Here is a 17,412-nt window from a genome sequence, read left to right on the forward strand (position 1 = left end):
ACTGTGTAAAGTATAAGTTTAAAGTACTCACAGTGAGAGGAAAACAACAGAACGTTTGAGCTGCTGTTCTTGTTCTGAACACCAGGTGGCGTACGGAACCCACAAATAAAATGTGACAGCTCAAGTCTGCACAATCTGCTTTTTTAACAATGTAAAAAAAAAACAACAACAAAATATAATTATAAAAAATGTACATTATTATTATTATTATTATTATTATTATTTTATTATTATTATTATTATTAATACTATTTATTTATTTATTTATTTATTTATTTTTATTAAGAAAAGGGAGAAGAGAAAGACAAAAAAAAGCCTTTAAAATGTCATATATTCTGTATCTAAATAATCACGTGATTGTTTCCTAAATGGCTGTGGATGGAGAGACTGTGGGTGGAGGCTGTGGATGGAGAGACTGTGGGTGGAGGCTGTGGATGGAGAGACTGTGGGTGGAGGCTGTGGATGGAGAGACTGTGGGTGGAGGCTGTGGATGGAGAGACTGTGGGAGACTGAATTATTGATGGATTCCTGAGTTGTGGAGAGGGGCTGATGCTGAAGGAGGAATCCACTCCCGCTCACTTGGTTTCCATAGCACCGCCCTCCAGAGATCTGCAGCCTTTTTAGATTCCCCTTTAACGCTTTACTTATGCATTAAAAAACACACATACACATTTAAAAACAAACTCGCCCTTAAATAAATGAGTTTACTTGAATAAAAACCACGAAAATCCGCTGTGAAACGCTGCAGTTTGGATTATTTCTTTCCTCCGCGCGTAAAAACACGTCTCTTAAATAAGTCTACTGTGTTTATTTGAGATCACAGACAGATAAATGTCCCGCGTGGCCCGCAGTGGCCCGTGCACGGTCCAGATGTGGCGCGTGGAGCTGACCTCGGTGCTGAACGACGTCAGATAAACCTGCGCGCGCCACGGGAGACACAGCCCGCCTCACTCCTCTTTGATTTTTACTCACGCTTCTCCAAACGCCACGTCTGTAAAACTGGGCCTTTTCTTTACGCGTTTCTCGTGTCGTTTCACGTCCAGTGCCTTTTCCACATCGACGTTTTTGTTTCTTGGTGCTTTTTTTTGGTGCTTGTTTTTTTTTTTTTGGTGCTGGTGATGCCACTGCACGCGACGCACGAGCTGGGCTGCTGCTGCGGGACGGACGCGCGCTGCTCGTTTGATTCGCGCTGAACCGAGGCTTTTCTTTTTTTTTCTTTTTTTTGCGGATCATCCAGACTTTTGGTCCAGACTGAGGCGCGTTTAGTTGAAATCAGGGTCGTTGTTTTAGTCGGTGCCGCGCTCGGATCATGACTCTCAGGCTTTAGACACGAGGCCCGACGCGCACGAACATGGAGTCAGTGAAGAGCAGAGCCGCCGCGGGGGTGAAGGAGTTTGCGGGGAAGACCCTGGGCCATGTTTACAGGTAAGAACACGGGGTTCTCACGGTCTCCTCAGCTGACCTCTGCGGGGGGACAGGGCTGCTTCAGGATTATTACCGCAGCCGCTTTTGGAAATGTGCGGGATTTTATGAGAACATGGAAAAAATAAATAAATATAATAAAGATCAGACACGTTTAAAGAAACAGAGAATCAAACTGGTCACTGCGCTGAACGGGAATTATGCAATCATATAAAGCACGCGCGCACTGGCCTTGAGGCGCGCGTGTGTGTGTGTGTGCATGTGTGTGTGAGCGCGTGCAGGTGTGAGCGCGTGCAGTGCGTGGAGCTGTGGCGCGGTTCTGTCCAGATGCTCCACAGTAGAACAGGGACAGGGACAGTCCACGTCCAGACACGGGCCTCGTGGGTCTCAGAGCAGAGACCTGGACCTGGACCTGGACCTGGACCTGGACCTGGACCTGGAGGCCACGCGACCCTCTGCAGCCTCAAGTTCAGCCAACATCTGATTTAAAACACATTTAAATCACATTTATCACATTTATGATCCTCTAATGCGCGCGCTGAGACCCTGAGTTTATAAAAAAATAAATAAAAAGCTGTGTCTTTATGTCAGAATGTGTTTTGTGTTTTGTGTTTTGTGTTTTTTTTTTACAAACCTGTTTTACATTCACACATTAAACTGCTCATGTTCCAGGGTTCAGGGCGTGTTCTGTTCTGTTTGTTGTTTTGGTGAGGCCCACAGAGCCGCTGGACTCAGATGAAATGAGGCTGTTTTATTCTTTTAGTCTCATGTTTCTGTTTTGTCTCTTTTGTTGTGATTTTGTCCAGTTGTGTTGCTTCTCACACGTGCGCGTCCTTTTCTCTCAGTCTAAACGTGTCTGATCCTGAGGTGGACACATCGAGTGTGACTTTCCTCAAAAGGAGGAAGAGTTTGAGGAAAGCCCAGAGTGTGGAGCAGCTGTGTGAATGTTAATGAGAGGAAGACGCTGCTGCAATGCGGCGGTACAAGCAGCTCTGGGCTTTTCACTTTAGACGCGTCAAAATAAAATAAACGGGCCTGATGTCCGTGGATTTAGACAAACACATGGCCCGGGACGCGCCGCGTCACTGCTCCAGGGTCTGCTGGAGTCTTTATATTTGTACAGAGATGTTTGGAGCTGCTGATGTTTGATTCATTCATTTTTACTTTTTAAAAATGTCTCTGATGAAGCGCGGCCTCCTGAGGCTTTGACTCAAGAATAAAAATGTGCACAGGTGATTTCACTGTACAGAGTCACACACACACACACACACACACACACCCTCCACACACACCCTCCACACACACCCTCCACACACACACCCTCCACACACACCTCTGCTCTGTCCACAGGGCCATGGAGAAGAAGCAGAACACTGGAGATGTGATCGAGCTGACAGAAGATGGCCGGCCTAAAGAGGCCGCGGAGAAGAAGCCTCCCATCTTTGACTGCACGTGCTTCGGGGCGCCCCGCCGCTACATCATCGCCATGATGAGCGGCCTGGGCTTCTGCATCTCCTTCGGTATCCGCTGTAATCTGGGCGTGGCCATCGTGAGCATGGTCAACAACAGCACCATCCATCAGAACGGAAAGATCATCGTCAAAGAGGTGTGGCCCCGCCGTGCGCCGTGACGCACGGAGCACGTACAGCAACCAGCATCCAGTATACAACACACAACAGACAACACACAACACACAACACACAGCACAACACACACAACACACAGAGCACACATCCAGTATACAGCACACAACAGACAACACACAACACACAACACACAACACACAACACACAGCACAACACACACAACACACAGAGCACACATCCAGTATACAGCACACACACACAGCATGCCTCTAGTCTGAGCCTCCACCCTCCGTCTCCACTCCGCGCACAAACCTCACACACGCGCTCACACACGCGCTCACACACGCGCTCACACACGCGCTCAGTCTGATGAATAAAATGAGTGAAATAAACAGATGATTTTTCACTGAGTCTAAACAGAATCAGACCTGAGCGGAGAGTCCAGGGCCTTTAGTTTGTTCAGACTTTAACTCTGAAAAACAAAGGCCCAGTTTAACATTTTAAAAAGACAAAATAAAGAAAAGGCCCAAAGTCACAGCGTCAGACAGAGCGGATAAAAGTGAGATTCAAAATATTCACATCATGAAATGAGTTAGAGTCGATTATGTAAAAACATTTACACAAATATATCGAACAAATGAACGAACAAATATGAAAAAATATGAACAAATATGAAGAAATATGAAGAAATATGAACAAAAATGAACAAATATGAACAAAAATGAACAAATATGAACAAAAATGAACAAAAATGAACAAAAATGAACAAAAATGAACAAATATAAACAGATATAAACAGATACCGTCCGAAAATACAAGATGAATCATATAAATGAAATAACTGCGGTGATAAAATATTATAATGAGCCTTTTTACCAAACAAACTCAGTCCTCGATGTGAACATTGTGATGTTGTTATTTGTTGTTTATTGTTGTTTATTGTTGTTTATTGTTGTTGTTTTGTAGAAGGCCAAGTTCAGTTGGGATCCTGAGACCGTGGGGATGATCCACGGGTCTTTTTTTTGGGGCTACATCGTGACGCAGATCCCCGGAGGATACATCTGCTCCCGCCTGGCAGCGAACAGGTAGGACTCATGTAGGACTCATGTAGGACTAGGACTCATGTAGTACTAATGTTCAAACAGGTAGGACTCATGTAGAGCTAATGTAGGACTAATGATTACACAGGTAGGACTCATGTAGGACTCATGATTAAACAGGTAGGACTCATGTTTCTCTCGGGTAGGCCTACAGTGTCTCAGTCTGATAGTTCATGTGTCTTTTTGAGGAGCAAAAGTCAAACGAATTCGGCGAAAAATAAAAAATAAACCCGTTTTTAAATCTCTGCTGGAGAAAGGCCCAGAGGAGGCGGGGCCTTCTCTCCACAGCCACGCCCTCGAGTCTCTGCGGAGCCGCTGGAGGAGAGTCGAGTCTCTGCGGAGCCGCTGGAGGAGAGTCGAGTCTCTGCGGAGCCGCTGGAGGAGAGTCGAGTCTCTGCGGAGCCGTGGGGCTGTGGGCGGGGCGCACACGCTGCTCCGGGGCTCAGTCCTTGGCTCGGTCTTGGACTCTCTCTTTGTCCTCGGTCTTTGTCCTCGGTCTTTGTCCTCGGGCTCTGTGCCACCTGTTAATGAGATCCCGCGGGACTTTAATCTGTGTCTCTCGGGGCTTAAACCGCGGGGCCTGAGGTGTCGCCAAGAAAATGTATTCAGTTCAATCCATCAGCGCGTCTTTTCTAAAATGGGCAGATTAAGCGTCGTGTAGGACACTGTAGGACACTGTAGGACACTGTAGGACACTGTAGGACACTGTAGGACACTGTAGGACACTGTAGGACACTGTAGGCCTGTCTCATTGGGTTTGCTGCTGTGATGTAGACTGTCCAGGCCTCTGTCTCCAGCAAAATGATTAAGTTTAAATAAAAATAAAAAATAAAAAACAAGCCAAATAGAAAACAGAATTATTAGTTTGATTCAGAGCCTTAGACACAGAAGGAGGAGACATTTAGAGCAAACATGAGTCTGAGTCTGGACATGAGAGGACTCAAACATGTGGGACACAGTGAAATGGACACAGTGAAATGGACACAGTGAAATGGACACAGTGATGGTCCAGACAGTTTTACACATTGTGTTTTGTAAATGTTTTTAAATCTAAATCTGCACCACAGGGTTTTTGGTGCAGCCATTTTCTTAACATCAACCCTCAACATGTTCATCCCGTCTGCCGCTCGAGTCCATTACGGCTGTGTCATTTTTGTGCGAATATTACAAGGCCTGGTGGAGGTGAGTGGGACAGCTCCTGGGATTGTGTTACATTTTGTTGATGCTGAAATGTAAAGTCTGTTTGTAGAGAGTGAAACCGAAGACATTAATCGATCTGAGCACATCATCACCAAAGGTCTATAGATTTGTGGACAAACAGCAGCTCCAGACAATACAAGAAATGATTTTTATCCAATGAAATATTCAACATAGATTCTACACATAGTTTTTAGATGAATTTGTCCACATGATTTCATTTTACAGCAGGTGTTTGAGTTTTGCCTGGATGATTTTCTTTAAGAACAGCTCAGGAAAAGGCCTTTGTGTCATTTGTTCAAACGGTTCAATCTGTGTTTTTCTTCTTTAGGGAGTGACTTACCCAGCGTGCCACGGCATCTGGAGTAAATGGGCTCCTCCGCTGGAGAGAAGTCGTCTCGCCACCATTTCTTTCTGTGGTAAATGTTCATAATATCGTCACGTTCATGTATAAATGGTGTGTTCCTGTGCAGTTCCTCAGAGTCTGTGTGTGCTGCAGGTTCTTATGCTGGAGCTGTGATCGCCATGCCGCTGGCTGGGATCCTGGTGCAGTATACAGGCTGGTCCTCAGTCTTCTATGTTTATGGTAAGAATGTGTTTTATATGTTTACAGTCTCTATACGTCGTTGAGCCGTCGTGTTCTGGAGCTTTGGGTTGAACGTCCAGTGAAATCCAGTGAAAGTCAAATGGATTTATCCGGGGAGGGAGGCTGTATTGATTTTCTCCATCTAATGTTTTGCTGTGGCATTAATTAAAGCCCCGTCTGTCTCTCTGTACTGGATAAACTTAGCCTCACTACTGAAATTTAACTTGAAATGACTTGTTTTGAAATATAAGTTGCATAGATTGAAGCGACTGTCGTTTCTCGGTTTGCGACTGATCCTAATTTGTGTTTGCAGGATGCTTTGGCATGTTCTGGTATTGTTTCTGGATCTTTGTGTCTTATGAGAGCCCTGCTGACCATCCGTCTATTAGTGATGAGGAACGCTGCTACATAGAGGAGAGCATTGGAGAAAGTGCCAAGCTAATGGGGCCTTCTGAGGTGAGGCCCTAAAAAAAAAAAAAGCACAGGATCCAAAACACATCAGATCCGACTTACACTCATTTCTCGTTGTAGAAATTCAAAACCCCATGGAAAAAGTTCTTCACCTCTATGCCCGTCTATGCAATCATTGTGGCCAACTTCTGTAGGAGCTGGACATTTTACCTGCTGCTTATCAGTCAGCCCGCGTACTTTGAGGAGGTCTTTGGGTTTGAGATTAGCAAGGTGAACATCTCTTTTCAAAAACATTTCATCTGACGGCAGAGAGTTTGAAATACTCCCTTTAAATCTCGTCTGGTTTAGGTCGGTGTGCTTTCTGCGCTGCCACATTTGGTAATGACCATCATCGTGCCCATCGGCGGACAGTTGGCGGACCACCTGCGCAGCAAGAACATCCTGTCGACCACCACCGTCAGGAAAATGATGAACTGTGGAGGTGAGAGGCTGGAACTCCAGATCAAATCACATTTCCACACCTCTCGTTTTGCCCAATCGAGAGGTGTTAAAATCCATACTGTTTTTGTTTTCGAGACGCGTGTGGAGACTCTGAAACAATGTGCACCAACAGCTTTTTACAAAACTGATTTAAAAATGTTTAGAGCCCCGTGATTGTGAGCATTGATCTCGTATCTGACACTGGCGTAATTGAGTGCGGTCCACGAATCATCTCTAATTCAATTGGCACTGAGCTTTGGCCAACAGCCGTGGGGTTTTTTGCGCTGCGCCGAGCTGGTCCTGTGACCTTGTGTCTGTCTCCGTCAGGGTTTGGCATGGAGGCCACGCTGCTGCTGGTGGTCGGATATTCACACAGTAAAGGCGTGGCCATCTCTTTCCTGGTGCTGGCTGTCGGCTTCAGTGGATTTGCTATATCAGGTTAGTCGAAACATTTAGTTAATCTGGTCAAAAACAGTCCTGTGTATTTATGTTGAGTGTAAATTCTGTTATTTCCAGTCAAACCTCTTTAACGTAACTAAAAAAAAACATGTTTATCGTGTCTAATCCTCATTCAACAGATAGATCCGAGTCGTTGAAAGACACACTCTGCCGCTGTTATCGGGCAGGGATCATGTCTGCGCTCCAAATCCTATTTCCTATTGTCCCTGCTCTTTCTTGTGGAGTGTTCAATAATTCAGTGCTGGCTGTCTCCAGGGACGTGCCAGCAGGCAGCAGGCAGCCGCGGCCAGAGAGGGCACTCCTCATTCAGGCTGTCAGAGGCGGAGTGGGGGAGGAGGCTGAACATGGCTCTCATTTCTGTTTCTTTCATGAGCCGCCATAAACCAAGGAAATATCACGCAGTTTTACAGACAAAGTAGTAAAATTCTGCATGTTTTTGTTTGCAGGTTTCAATGTGAATCACCTGGACATCGCTCCTCGTTACGCCAGTATCTTGATGGGGATCTCCAACGGCGTGGGGACGCTGTCGGGGATGGTGTGTCCGCTCATCGTCGGCGCTATGACAAAACACAAGGTAAATAAAGATTACACGTTTGTACAGTGTTTGGGGATGTTTATTCAGATTAATAGAGATTTAGAAACAGTCCAGTGTAATTAAATGTTTGCATAGTTTGAATATGAAGTAAATTAAAGTAAATTACTCATCAGTTGTTGTTGTTGTTGCCTCCCGTTCCCGCCGTAGACCCGGGAGGAGTGGCAGTATGTGTTTCTCATAGCCTCCCTGGTGCATTACGGAGGGGTGGTGTTCTACGGGATCTTTGCCTCTGGAGAGAAGCAGCCGTGGGCCGACCCGGAGCAGACCAGCGAGGAGAAGTGCGGTTTCATCGATGAAGACGAGCTGGCGGAAGAGACCGGGGACATCACCCAGAACTACGGCGCCTTCGGGGGAGCCGCGGGCAAGTCGTACGGCGCGACCACGCAGGTGAACGGAGGCTGGCAGGCCAACTGGGAGAAGACGGAGGAGTACGTCCAAGAGGGAGCGCAGGAAGGAGGCTACGGCTACAGCCGGGACAAAGGATACTCCTAGACCAAAACAGAAAAGCACACATCACTAGCACAAACGTAGACTTTTTTCATGAGTGCGTGTACCGATTTAGTTGTACATCAGCAAATGAAAAGTACAAACTCCAATCCATTTTTGTGTTCTTTGCACAAACGAAAAAAATCACAAAAAATGATCAACTCGATGTAAAATGGCTAAATCATATAAAAATATACCAGTTCATGGCAGTATAATGCATATCCGATTGGCAGTCTGTACATGTATTAATATTGATAATAGGTATAATTACTTGGAGTGCAGTTGTGTGTAAATGTGAATCTTTCCACTTCATCAGCGCGGCTGTGAAGCCTGGAGGTTAGAAACAGTTCATAAGCGCCAAACCGTATAAAAGATGTGGTTCTTGTGACAGTGCATCGTACGAGCCAGCTAACCCAATGTATAATACTAAATATGTCACTGCACAGCATCGTAAACAGAACCTAGACACTGTCGTGGTAGATTCTACTGGACTCCTGAATGCACTGGAGTCATGTCCTTTAAATGCACAATATGGTCTTTACTTTGACTTTATCACTTTGTGTCCAGACATGTTCAGGTCTGGAGCTTTTCACACTTTGACATGTTTTGTTTTGAGCTGTGTTTAATGTTGAGAAAAGCATCAAGAGTAAAAAGGAAGTTTGACAAATATCTGCTCCATGACACACAGACCTCCTCCAGTGAGAGTCTCATCCGTCACACAGTGTGTGGAGAAAAGCCATCCAGTCCACTGTCTAGCTGTACCAATGCATTCTTAAATAAAATATACTATATATACTTATATACATATATATATGAAGCAAATATAAAGATAGAAAGCACATAAATGACATAGATTTATAGATAAATGCTTGTTACTCACTCACCACCTTATGAGGGGATTGTGCAATTCAGACGTGACAGAGTAACCCGACAGTATGAAGAATCCCACATTTAACCTTTAAAACGATGCCTCTCTTTATATCTTATTTAAATACTAGCCTATTTTATTTATCAATCAATGTTTTCCAAACAATCTAGTGGGAATGAATAAATAATGACAATTTTACCAGGATTTTAAATTCATCATGGCAGCTTAGCTTCTAGAGAAAAAAGAAGATAACGTCATTAAATAATCTAGAATATTAGATGTATATGATTTTATATGCAAAAGTACTGCAGAAACATTGCTTCAGATTTAAAAAACAAAAATGAAAAGCATAGAGTATTTGAATGTTTACATGTGTCTGTACTTGTGTCATGAACATTTCTCTACAGAGACACTGAGCACAAAGGGCAATCACAACAAGAGCTGATGAACGCAGCCGTGGGTTTGTGAAGTCACATCTTCACACGAATCGTGCACTTAAGGTCTAAAGGGGCCAAATGTCATTTCCACTGTCTGTGCAGACTTTCATTCAGCACTTCACAATGTAAATGTGTGTGTATTTATGCATGGAACAAAGTGAAACGTGTGTCTTTATGTTTATTTTCAACATTATTATTTTGCATTATATTTTTTTGGTCTTTGTCTCAGAAACTGTTACTTATGCTTCGATTTCTTTGCACAATTTACCAAAGGTGTAGAGTTCAGCTGGTTTTAACAGAATGTGGTCAGTGTGGAGTCTCCATGAGCAGAAGACTCTGAACATAACTCAGTGTACAAAGCAATAAACCTACAGTAACAGTTCTGGTCAAACATCATGAATGATTATTATGTCTTTGAAGCATTTGTTTAAATGTGGTGTTTTGTGTAAAACAAATGTAGAAAAGACACTTGTAAAGATAAAAATATATGTAAAATATATAGTAATAGAGCCCTAGACAAAGCTCTCAGACCAGGTCTTTGACTTTGCGACAGGGCTGCTCACCAGATGAGAATGATAAAAAGAGCTCCGTGTGAAAACGGCTGCTCTTCTTCATGTTCTTGTTTCTGTTTTCCACTCCCCCCTCACTCGCCCCTCACCTCCTCCATCATCATCACACTTTAGGTTTTACATCTCGAGCTCCTGACTTAACCAAATGTTCCCACTTTTCCCCTTCACGACCTCGACGCTCACTATCCTCAAACCGGCCATTGTCCATTTTCAACAATTGTGCAACTTAAAGTAGTTCAAAGTTTCCTGTTTTGTGCCTCTGGAGTTACAGTGTGATTTTATGGCTTCTGTTGCTGTGTAAATTGAGAGGTTTGTTGATGTCAAAATGAAATACTCTATATCCCCTTTTGATAAAAAAAGAGAAAAGAAAACCATCGTTTGACTCTTTTGTTGATTCCAGGTTTCAATTACACAGGAAAAGTGCAAATGAGGTGTAAAAAAAACCTACTTTTACTACAAAAATCCCAGAAAGAGAGGAGGAAACGCACAGTTAATGACAGCTCTCGTTTGCTGTCAGTAAAATCAATGAGGTGAGTTTCCAGGATTGGCCAGGACCTTTCGGCTTCTCTAACCTCTTAATGGAGACGAGGGGAGGAAGAGGAGGAGGAGCACTTATTGAGCTATTTGGAGGTGTAATTCTGATTTAGGAGTCGACCCTTCATCCCGTGACATCTGGTGTAAAGCACAAAGTTGATCAGAACGACAGAAGATACACAGGATACAACAATTCAGTGTGATTTCAATACAAAAATCTGTTTTTATTGCATTTTCTTAACACACACTTCAAAAAAAACACATTTCCACATTGATCCTGACCTTCCCGCCCCTGTGTTTTCTTCGATTGCACCACACTCTGTCTTTTCCATCCTCGCTGACGTCAAACCCGAGGTGACACGGAGCAGAGTTTGATTGATGCCCGACTTGTGGATGTGCCGTTCCAAACATGTTTCCTGCCCCCTCCTTTCTCTACGCTTGTTATTTTGACTCTTGTCTCGGGCCAGCTCATTGCTTTTGTTAATTTGACAGGCTCAATAAACGCGCCCCCCCAGCCCACCCCGTAAATGTTATTTTCTCACAGTCAACCAGCCATAACCGGCCTCCGAACGCAAGTGCGAGCGAGGGCGGTGACCCATAGCCCTCGCCGTGACCGTCAGCGTGATATTACAATACTAAACCTCTAAACCTACCCCTCCTTTAGCCTGATGAAAGCCATGGCATGTGTGCAAAGACTCCTGGGAGTGGGACGAAACAGGATGTATAAGGACAATTTTGCTTTATCTACTGCTTTATTCACTATTTTGCAGTTTTTTGGAACTATATCTTCTCAAAAACTGCAACTCTCCACCAATTTTTGTCCACCCCAAATGCAAAAAACCTGGAAAATAAATCTCCCAAGATCATTTTCCTCCCGTGTGCACAACCGTGAAGCAGTTCTGTCTCGCGAGATCTCACAGCACGACATTTTATCCCATGATCCTCAGCAAAGACGTCAGCAGACCGCTCCTTAAACACTATTTAATGTGTCCGTTTGAATTAGCGGGGACAAATATAGCGTGTGGATGCATACGTTTGCGGTCTTAGATGGAGGTGTGGGGCAGGTGTGTCACAGCCCGTGGGGAGTGGACGGGGATGGGGGGGAAAACATGACTAAAAACCTCTCGTTAATGACTCCAGGCTGAGCTGCTGCTGTTTGGGTTCGCCCCCCAGAGGATGATGTTTGTGGCTCATAAATAAAGTCCTGATTTGCACAGAGCCTCACCCTCCTCCACCTCTTTCTCCCTTCTTTCCTCTCCTCCATCTTTTCCTCCACAATGTCAGAAGGTGAAGGAAACGCTCATCAAAAATACATGGATGAAAATGAACATTAATGGACGATAAATCATCTGTTCAAACTGGATTTTCAGCCCAGAGCTTCTCGTTTGCAGCGTGTTTCAGTGAGAATGATCTAGACAATGATTAATTAAGCATATTCTTTTACTAAATTAAGGAAATATTATGATGCAGTAGGGCTGAAAAAGTAGAGTTGAACAATTTGAACAAAGAAAATACCTAACAGTCACAATTATCCAATGTCATGTCACAGTCTTCACTCAAATGTTAATGCTCCTTTCGATATCCAGGAGTAAACTGTGTGTTTTCTCAACATCTGACAGTCTCCGTGTCCACAGTCACACAGCTCCACACGTGAGCTGTCCACGGTGCTCAGTGAAGGATCTCTGCGTAACACCAGCGTGACAAAAGACGAGCACCGCCCAGACCAATGGAAACACAAGGCTGGAGAAGACCACTGCCTCATCATGTTTGAGGTGCACGATTTGGGGTTTTGTTGAGTTTTAAAAGAATCTGGATTAGATTAGTGGTTTTACTCCTGGTTTTCAGAGGCAGAGTGAGGCCATGTCATTTCAGAGCATTGTTTTTTCTGATTGATTTAGATAATAATACAGTTAAAGTTCAGTCACAGCAGACCTCGACACAGCAGCTTCACGACAGTCTGTGTCTGGACTGTGACTGGCTGAACCAAAGCAGCAGGTTCCTCCTCTGACTCAGATCCAGGAGCTTGATTGGCTGCACATTCGAGATCTTAGCTCTGCCCGTGCAGCTGGTATAAATATAGCAGCTCTCCTCACATCCACACCTCCTCCTCGGGTGGAGCAGCGTCCCACCTTCTCCACAGGAAGTGCGTCAGACGTTCAGGGGGAGCCTCTGGGACAAGGCAACCTGCCACCAGGAAGTCACCAAACAAAGAGGCAACTCAGACTGTGTCAGTACTGTCGACATTAAAGTGAAGTGTTCCTTTAAACTGTGCTTTATATTATTATCAGAGAAGCACATTTAAGGAGCAGGTCAGTTTTCTGGTGGGGGTTTGTCACCTGATCGTCTCATGAAAATGTTTTCACTTCACCTCCAATGTTCCACAGTATAAACTGATAAATGTTTAATTTATTCAGTTTGTGTTGACTGATGTGTGTGGACGTCTCCTGTTTGTCTCATGGAGGTGACTCAGTGTCGTTCTGTGGAAAAACATCGACCCTAAACCTAAAACTCCACATCTGTGACAAAAACTTTGGAAATTTACTGACAAACAATTTTAGTAGAAATTTGCAAATTGACTTTTAAAATCCAGATTCAGTTGTCAGTGTTTTAAAAACATCCAGAGCAAAAGGCTGAAACATGAACGGATGAAATAAAACAATAACAGACATTTGACCACAGATCTGTCGAGCTCTGATCAACACGACACATTTTACACCACAGACCTCGACCACCTCGTCTCTGAAAATCACAGGCTGCAAATAGAACATTTTATTAAATTTAAATGAATCTTGCAGCCAAAATATTTGAAAATAATCCATAAAGTAGAAGAAATCGAGACTCTAAGCACCTGCAGCACCTGTGGGGGGGGGGGGGGGGGTGTGAGTGTGTGTGTGTGAGTGTGAGTGGGGGTGTGTATGTGAGTGTGTCAGAGTACAGGGTGTGTGCATAGGGGTGTGTGTGTGTGTGTGTGTGCGTAGGGGTGTGCAGGGGTGTGTGTGTGTGCAGGTGTGTGTGTGGGGGTGCATATGTGTGTGTGTATGTGGGTGTGGGTGGGTGTGTGTGTGTGTGTGTGTGTGTGCATATGCCTGACTGTGTGTGCATATGTGTATGTGTGTGTGTGTGTGTGCATATGTGTGAGCTCCTGTGTGGCTCAGGCTGGTGTGTCTGAGGGGGGGTCTCCTCCCTGAGCCACGCGCCTCCTTTTGTCCTGTGTCACCGATGGCCTCACAGTGGGTGACACACTCACACACACACTCACACACACACCCCCACACCCCCACACACACCCACATTCACACACTCACACCCAAACACTCACACACACTCACACTCTCTCCAAATCTCATTAAAACCCAGAGACGGTGCGATGGGGGAGGGCTTTTGTGCGAGAGGAACAAACATAAAAAGTATTATCTTGTTCCATCTCGAGACGCCGAGATTATTGAGATAATTGAAAACAGTGATTTTTCATGTCACAAAATAAACATTAAACTAAAAAATAAGAGTCGTGACATTTTAGAAGAAAAAGCTGGTCACGTGCTCGAGGAAAGATGACGTGAAATAAGAGAAAATGAAGGTTTGTCACACTCTCCATAAACATAAACATCTGTTAAACTGTAGTGTTTTTTCTCACTAAACGAGCCCAGACTGATGAGTAAATCCTAATATATCAATGTCCACACAGTGTTTCGTCCCCACCTCATTGATTTTGTGCGTTGGACCACACTGTGTCTGTTTGATTTCCTCAGAGCGGGACAGGTCCGATAGAGACGTCCCAAAGCCACGAGACAAAAGAAGGACCTCTCAGTGTCAGCTCTTTTGTCCAGCGTTTAGAGACAGAGACCGGCCGCCACTGCTGATCAAGATAAACCAATTATCTCCAACAAAACGTGTTAAACAGTTTGGATCTAAACACAGTCTTTTATATTGTTCCGCTCAGACCATTTACCATAATTACTGTTTGAATGGCTCAACATCCAGCCCCTGCAACAACCTGCAATTTACCCATTAAGGATCAAATAGGACAGAAATTACAGGGAATTTGTCTGTATCCAGCGCAGTGGGTGTAATGGCCTCTCAAATCAGAAGAAAAAACAGCCAAAGTACCGTTTCACCTTTGAGTATTAAGCTGTTGTGAATGCAGCTTAAGTCCATTGTAAACTGATTTTGTTTAGTGCCACAAAAGAGGAAAAAATCACTGTCACTTTAAGAGCCTGGACCTCGAGGTGGTGCAGGAGTTAAAGGAAACGCTCATATTTTTACAGAATAAACCCCTGTCTCGACTGGAACCTGCGTCATTTTTCACTAAGAAAATAATGATCTGAATTATTTTAGTGTAAACGCTGCTCTGTAAGGACTGGGTATTTGAATATTTACCTTAAATAACTGGAAATATTTGAGATTTTATGAAGTAAATGTGCGGGAGACGATGCATTTTGTCTTAAATTACAAAGAAAAATAAGTTTCACTGGTAAAAAAAACATGGATTAAAGACTAAAATGCATAAAAAAGATATGATTACAATTCATATCTGCTGTTTGCTGTTTAGAGGTGACATTTTGGGGACTTTTGGACATTTAAAGACGTAATATTTTTATTTATTTATGCACATTTTTCATCACCCTGAAGTTTATGGAAAAACAAATCTTTTGGTCAATGGTAAAACGCAGAGTAAACATGTTAATTTGTCACATTTCTTTGTTGAAAATAAGCAACGTAAAGCACATTTTTTCTCTTGTAACGTGAATATTTGTAATTATGAAGGAAATGACTCCAGAGCAGGAAGAGAGTTGAAATAAGTTTAGCTCCAAACAGCAGCTCAGGCGTCACTAAAAGATGCTCGAAGTCGCTGAAAAGATGTTTTAAAAGACCTCGAGTCAACCGAAAGATGATAGAACTGTGTCAGATTCCAGTTTAGACGTCTTAAAATAATCACGTGTTGCATTTTTTGTGACAAGTTCAATGTTTAAGACGCACAGGATTCAACAAAAGGTTTAAGAGAAAAGAAATAAAACAAAAAAATCACACATTCAGTCAAGGAAATTTAAATATTGTGTGATTATTTTTACCTTTTAGAAATCACTAAAACTCATTTGTTTTGGTCGACAGTGACAGTGTTAGAAAACATTTCGTGTAAACTCTTTTGTTCTCTTTTGGTTGCTAATCTTGTTAAGTAAAGACAGATGCAATCAGACCAAACTGTCGCTTTCAGATTTCTCTTTTTTTGGCTTGTATCACTCCTTGTTTTGTTCCATCCTGAGGTGATCCAGCTCAAATGTCACGTCTTTACTTTGAAATGTGAGTCTTCTACTCGTCTCAAACTCAAACTTTGGGTCTGACATTAGTAGGAGATGCTGTTGAACCTTTTGTTTGCAAGAAATACATAAATTAACTCTTCATTTTTGCTTTAACATTGATGAGAACCTGCAGAACGAGTCAGTTTCGCTTTAGCAGGTTCTACAAAACAGTTTGATCATCGCATCCCGTGATCATCCCATGTTCTGGCACCTTCCTCCGTTCATCCTCGAGCTCCGGAGAAACCACTTGATGCGCGACCGTGAACTTTCCCCTCCCCTCACAAAGGCTTCCCTCCGTCCCCCCGAGCCTCCCACGGGCCGATAAGAGCCGCGGCGAGTGAGTGACGGCGAACTCGATGAGGGAGATAAGATAATGTCATGATCTTTCTTTTATCAGCCCTCTCCGCTACGTGCGCTCCGGCCGTTCGTTTGTGTGCTCTGCCATCCCTCCATCCCTCCAACCCTCCATCCCTCCACCCCTCCACCCCTCCATCCTTCCCCCTTGGCCCTCGTGCACGGCTCCAGCCTGTCACTGCTGCATGGTGAGTCAGACACTGCAGTGAATGATATATCGGATGAGTCACACACATACAGTCCATCTTTTTTCTAACTTCCACACAACCTCCAGGCACGACATGGACTGAATCATTTGCATGGTTTAGAGACCTGTCAGATTTTATACCTTCTCCACCTTGCACCTTTGCTCCGAACCAAAACAAACAAGCAGATTTTAATGGTGTCTTGACCACCGCTGCTCGGGGGGGGGAGCGTGTAAGACGAGCCGTAGACCTGTCAATCCAGCTGTCCACGGAGGCCACGCTCATCCTTCGGCTCGTTCTGTCTGTCAGTCCGTCTCCGGCTCGGTATTTAAGCCCTTAAACCACTTCTCCAGCACAAAATCGCATCGCCAGCTCTGCTCATGGCGCGAAAAACCTTTGCACAGACGATGGAAAGAGACAAAAACAAGCAAAAGAATCAAAAGAACCAAAAGAACCAAAAGAAGCAAAAGAACAGTGGAGTCGAGACACGGTTCACATTTTTGCATGAATTTACTGTAAAAAAAAAAGACAATAATGTTACAGGTGCAGTACTGAAAGTTTGTTGCTGTGCGTAGGAGGTTCCACGTTGTGGCTTTAAAGCTTTAACCGCCCCTCCTCTTCTGTCAGGTCAAAGCCAGTGTTCTCTAGATGTTTTACGTGAGAATACAACACGGTCGACGACAAAAAACAGCTTTAAACATGTATATTTGTCGAAACTGGGTTAAATTACATGTGGTTTTGTTGGTTAAAATCACTTTAAAGATGGATTTTTACTGTGTTTGCACAAAAAAACACCTGTAACTTGGCTTTTTAGCATCATTTGCACTTGACTTCCTGGATCTAGAT

The 17,412-nt window shown here is 43.9% G+C and overlaps 1 protein-coding gene across 1 annotated transcript; it reads left to right on the forward strand.

Annotated features, from left to right (window-relative positions):
• Nucleotides 1–930: 930 nt before the first annotated feature.
• slc17a6b (solute carrier family 17 member 6b) lies at nucleotides 931–10,542 on the forward strand. Its single transcript, XM_033984975.2, has 12 exons — nucleotides 931–1,425; nucleotides 2,773–3,028; nucleotides 3,975–4,093; nucleotides 5,176–5,290; nucleotides 5,637–5,724; nucleotides 5,805–5,891; nucleotides 6,205–6,347; nucleotides 6,423–6,572; nucleotides 6,651–6,783; nucleotides 7,110–7,220; nucleotides 7,688–7,815; nucleotides 7,984–10,542. Exons 1-12 carry the CDS (start codon nucleotides 1,352–1,354, stop codon nucleotides 8,326–8,328), a joined length of 1,749 nt encoding a protein of 582 aa, XP_033840866.1. The 5' UTR covers nucleotides 931–1,351; the 3' UTR covers nucleotides 8,329–10,542.
• The last annotated feature ends 6,870 nt before the right edge of the window (nucleotides 10,543–17,412 follow it).

Source organism: Periophthalmus magnuspinnatus, chromosome 3 (genome assembly GCF_009829125.3).
Source record: "Periophthalmus magnuspinnatus isolate fPerMag1 chromosome 3, fPerMag1.2.pri, whole genome shotgun sequence".
Classification (NCBI taxonomy): Eukaryota; Metazoa; Chordata; class Actinopteri; order Gobiiformes; family Gobiidae; genus Periophthalmus; species Periophthalmus magnuspinnatus.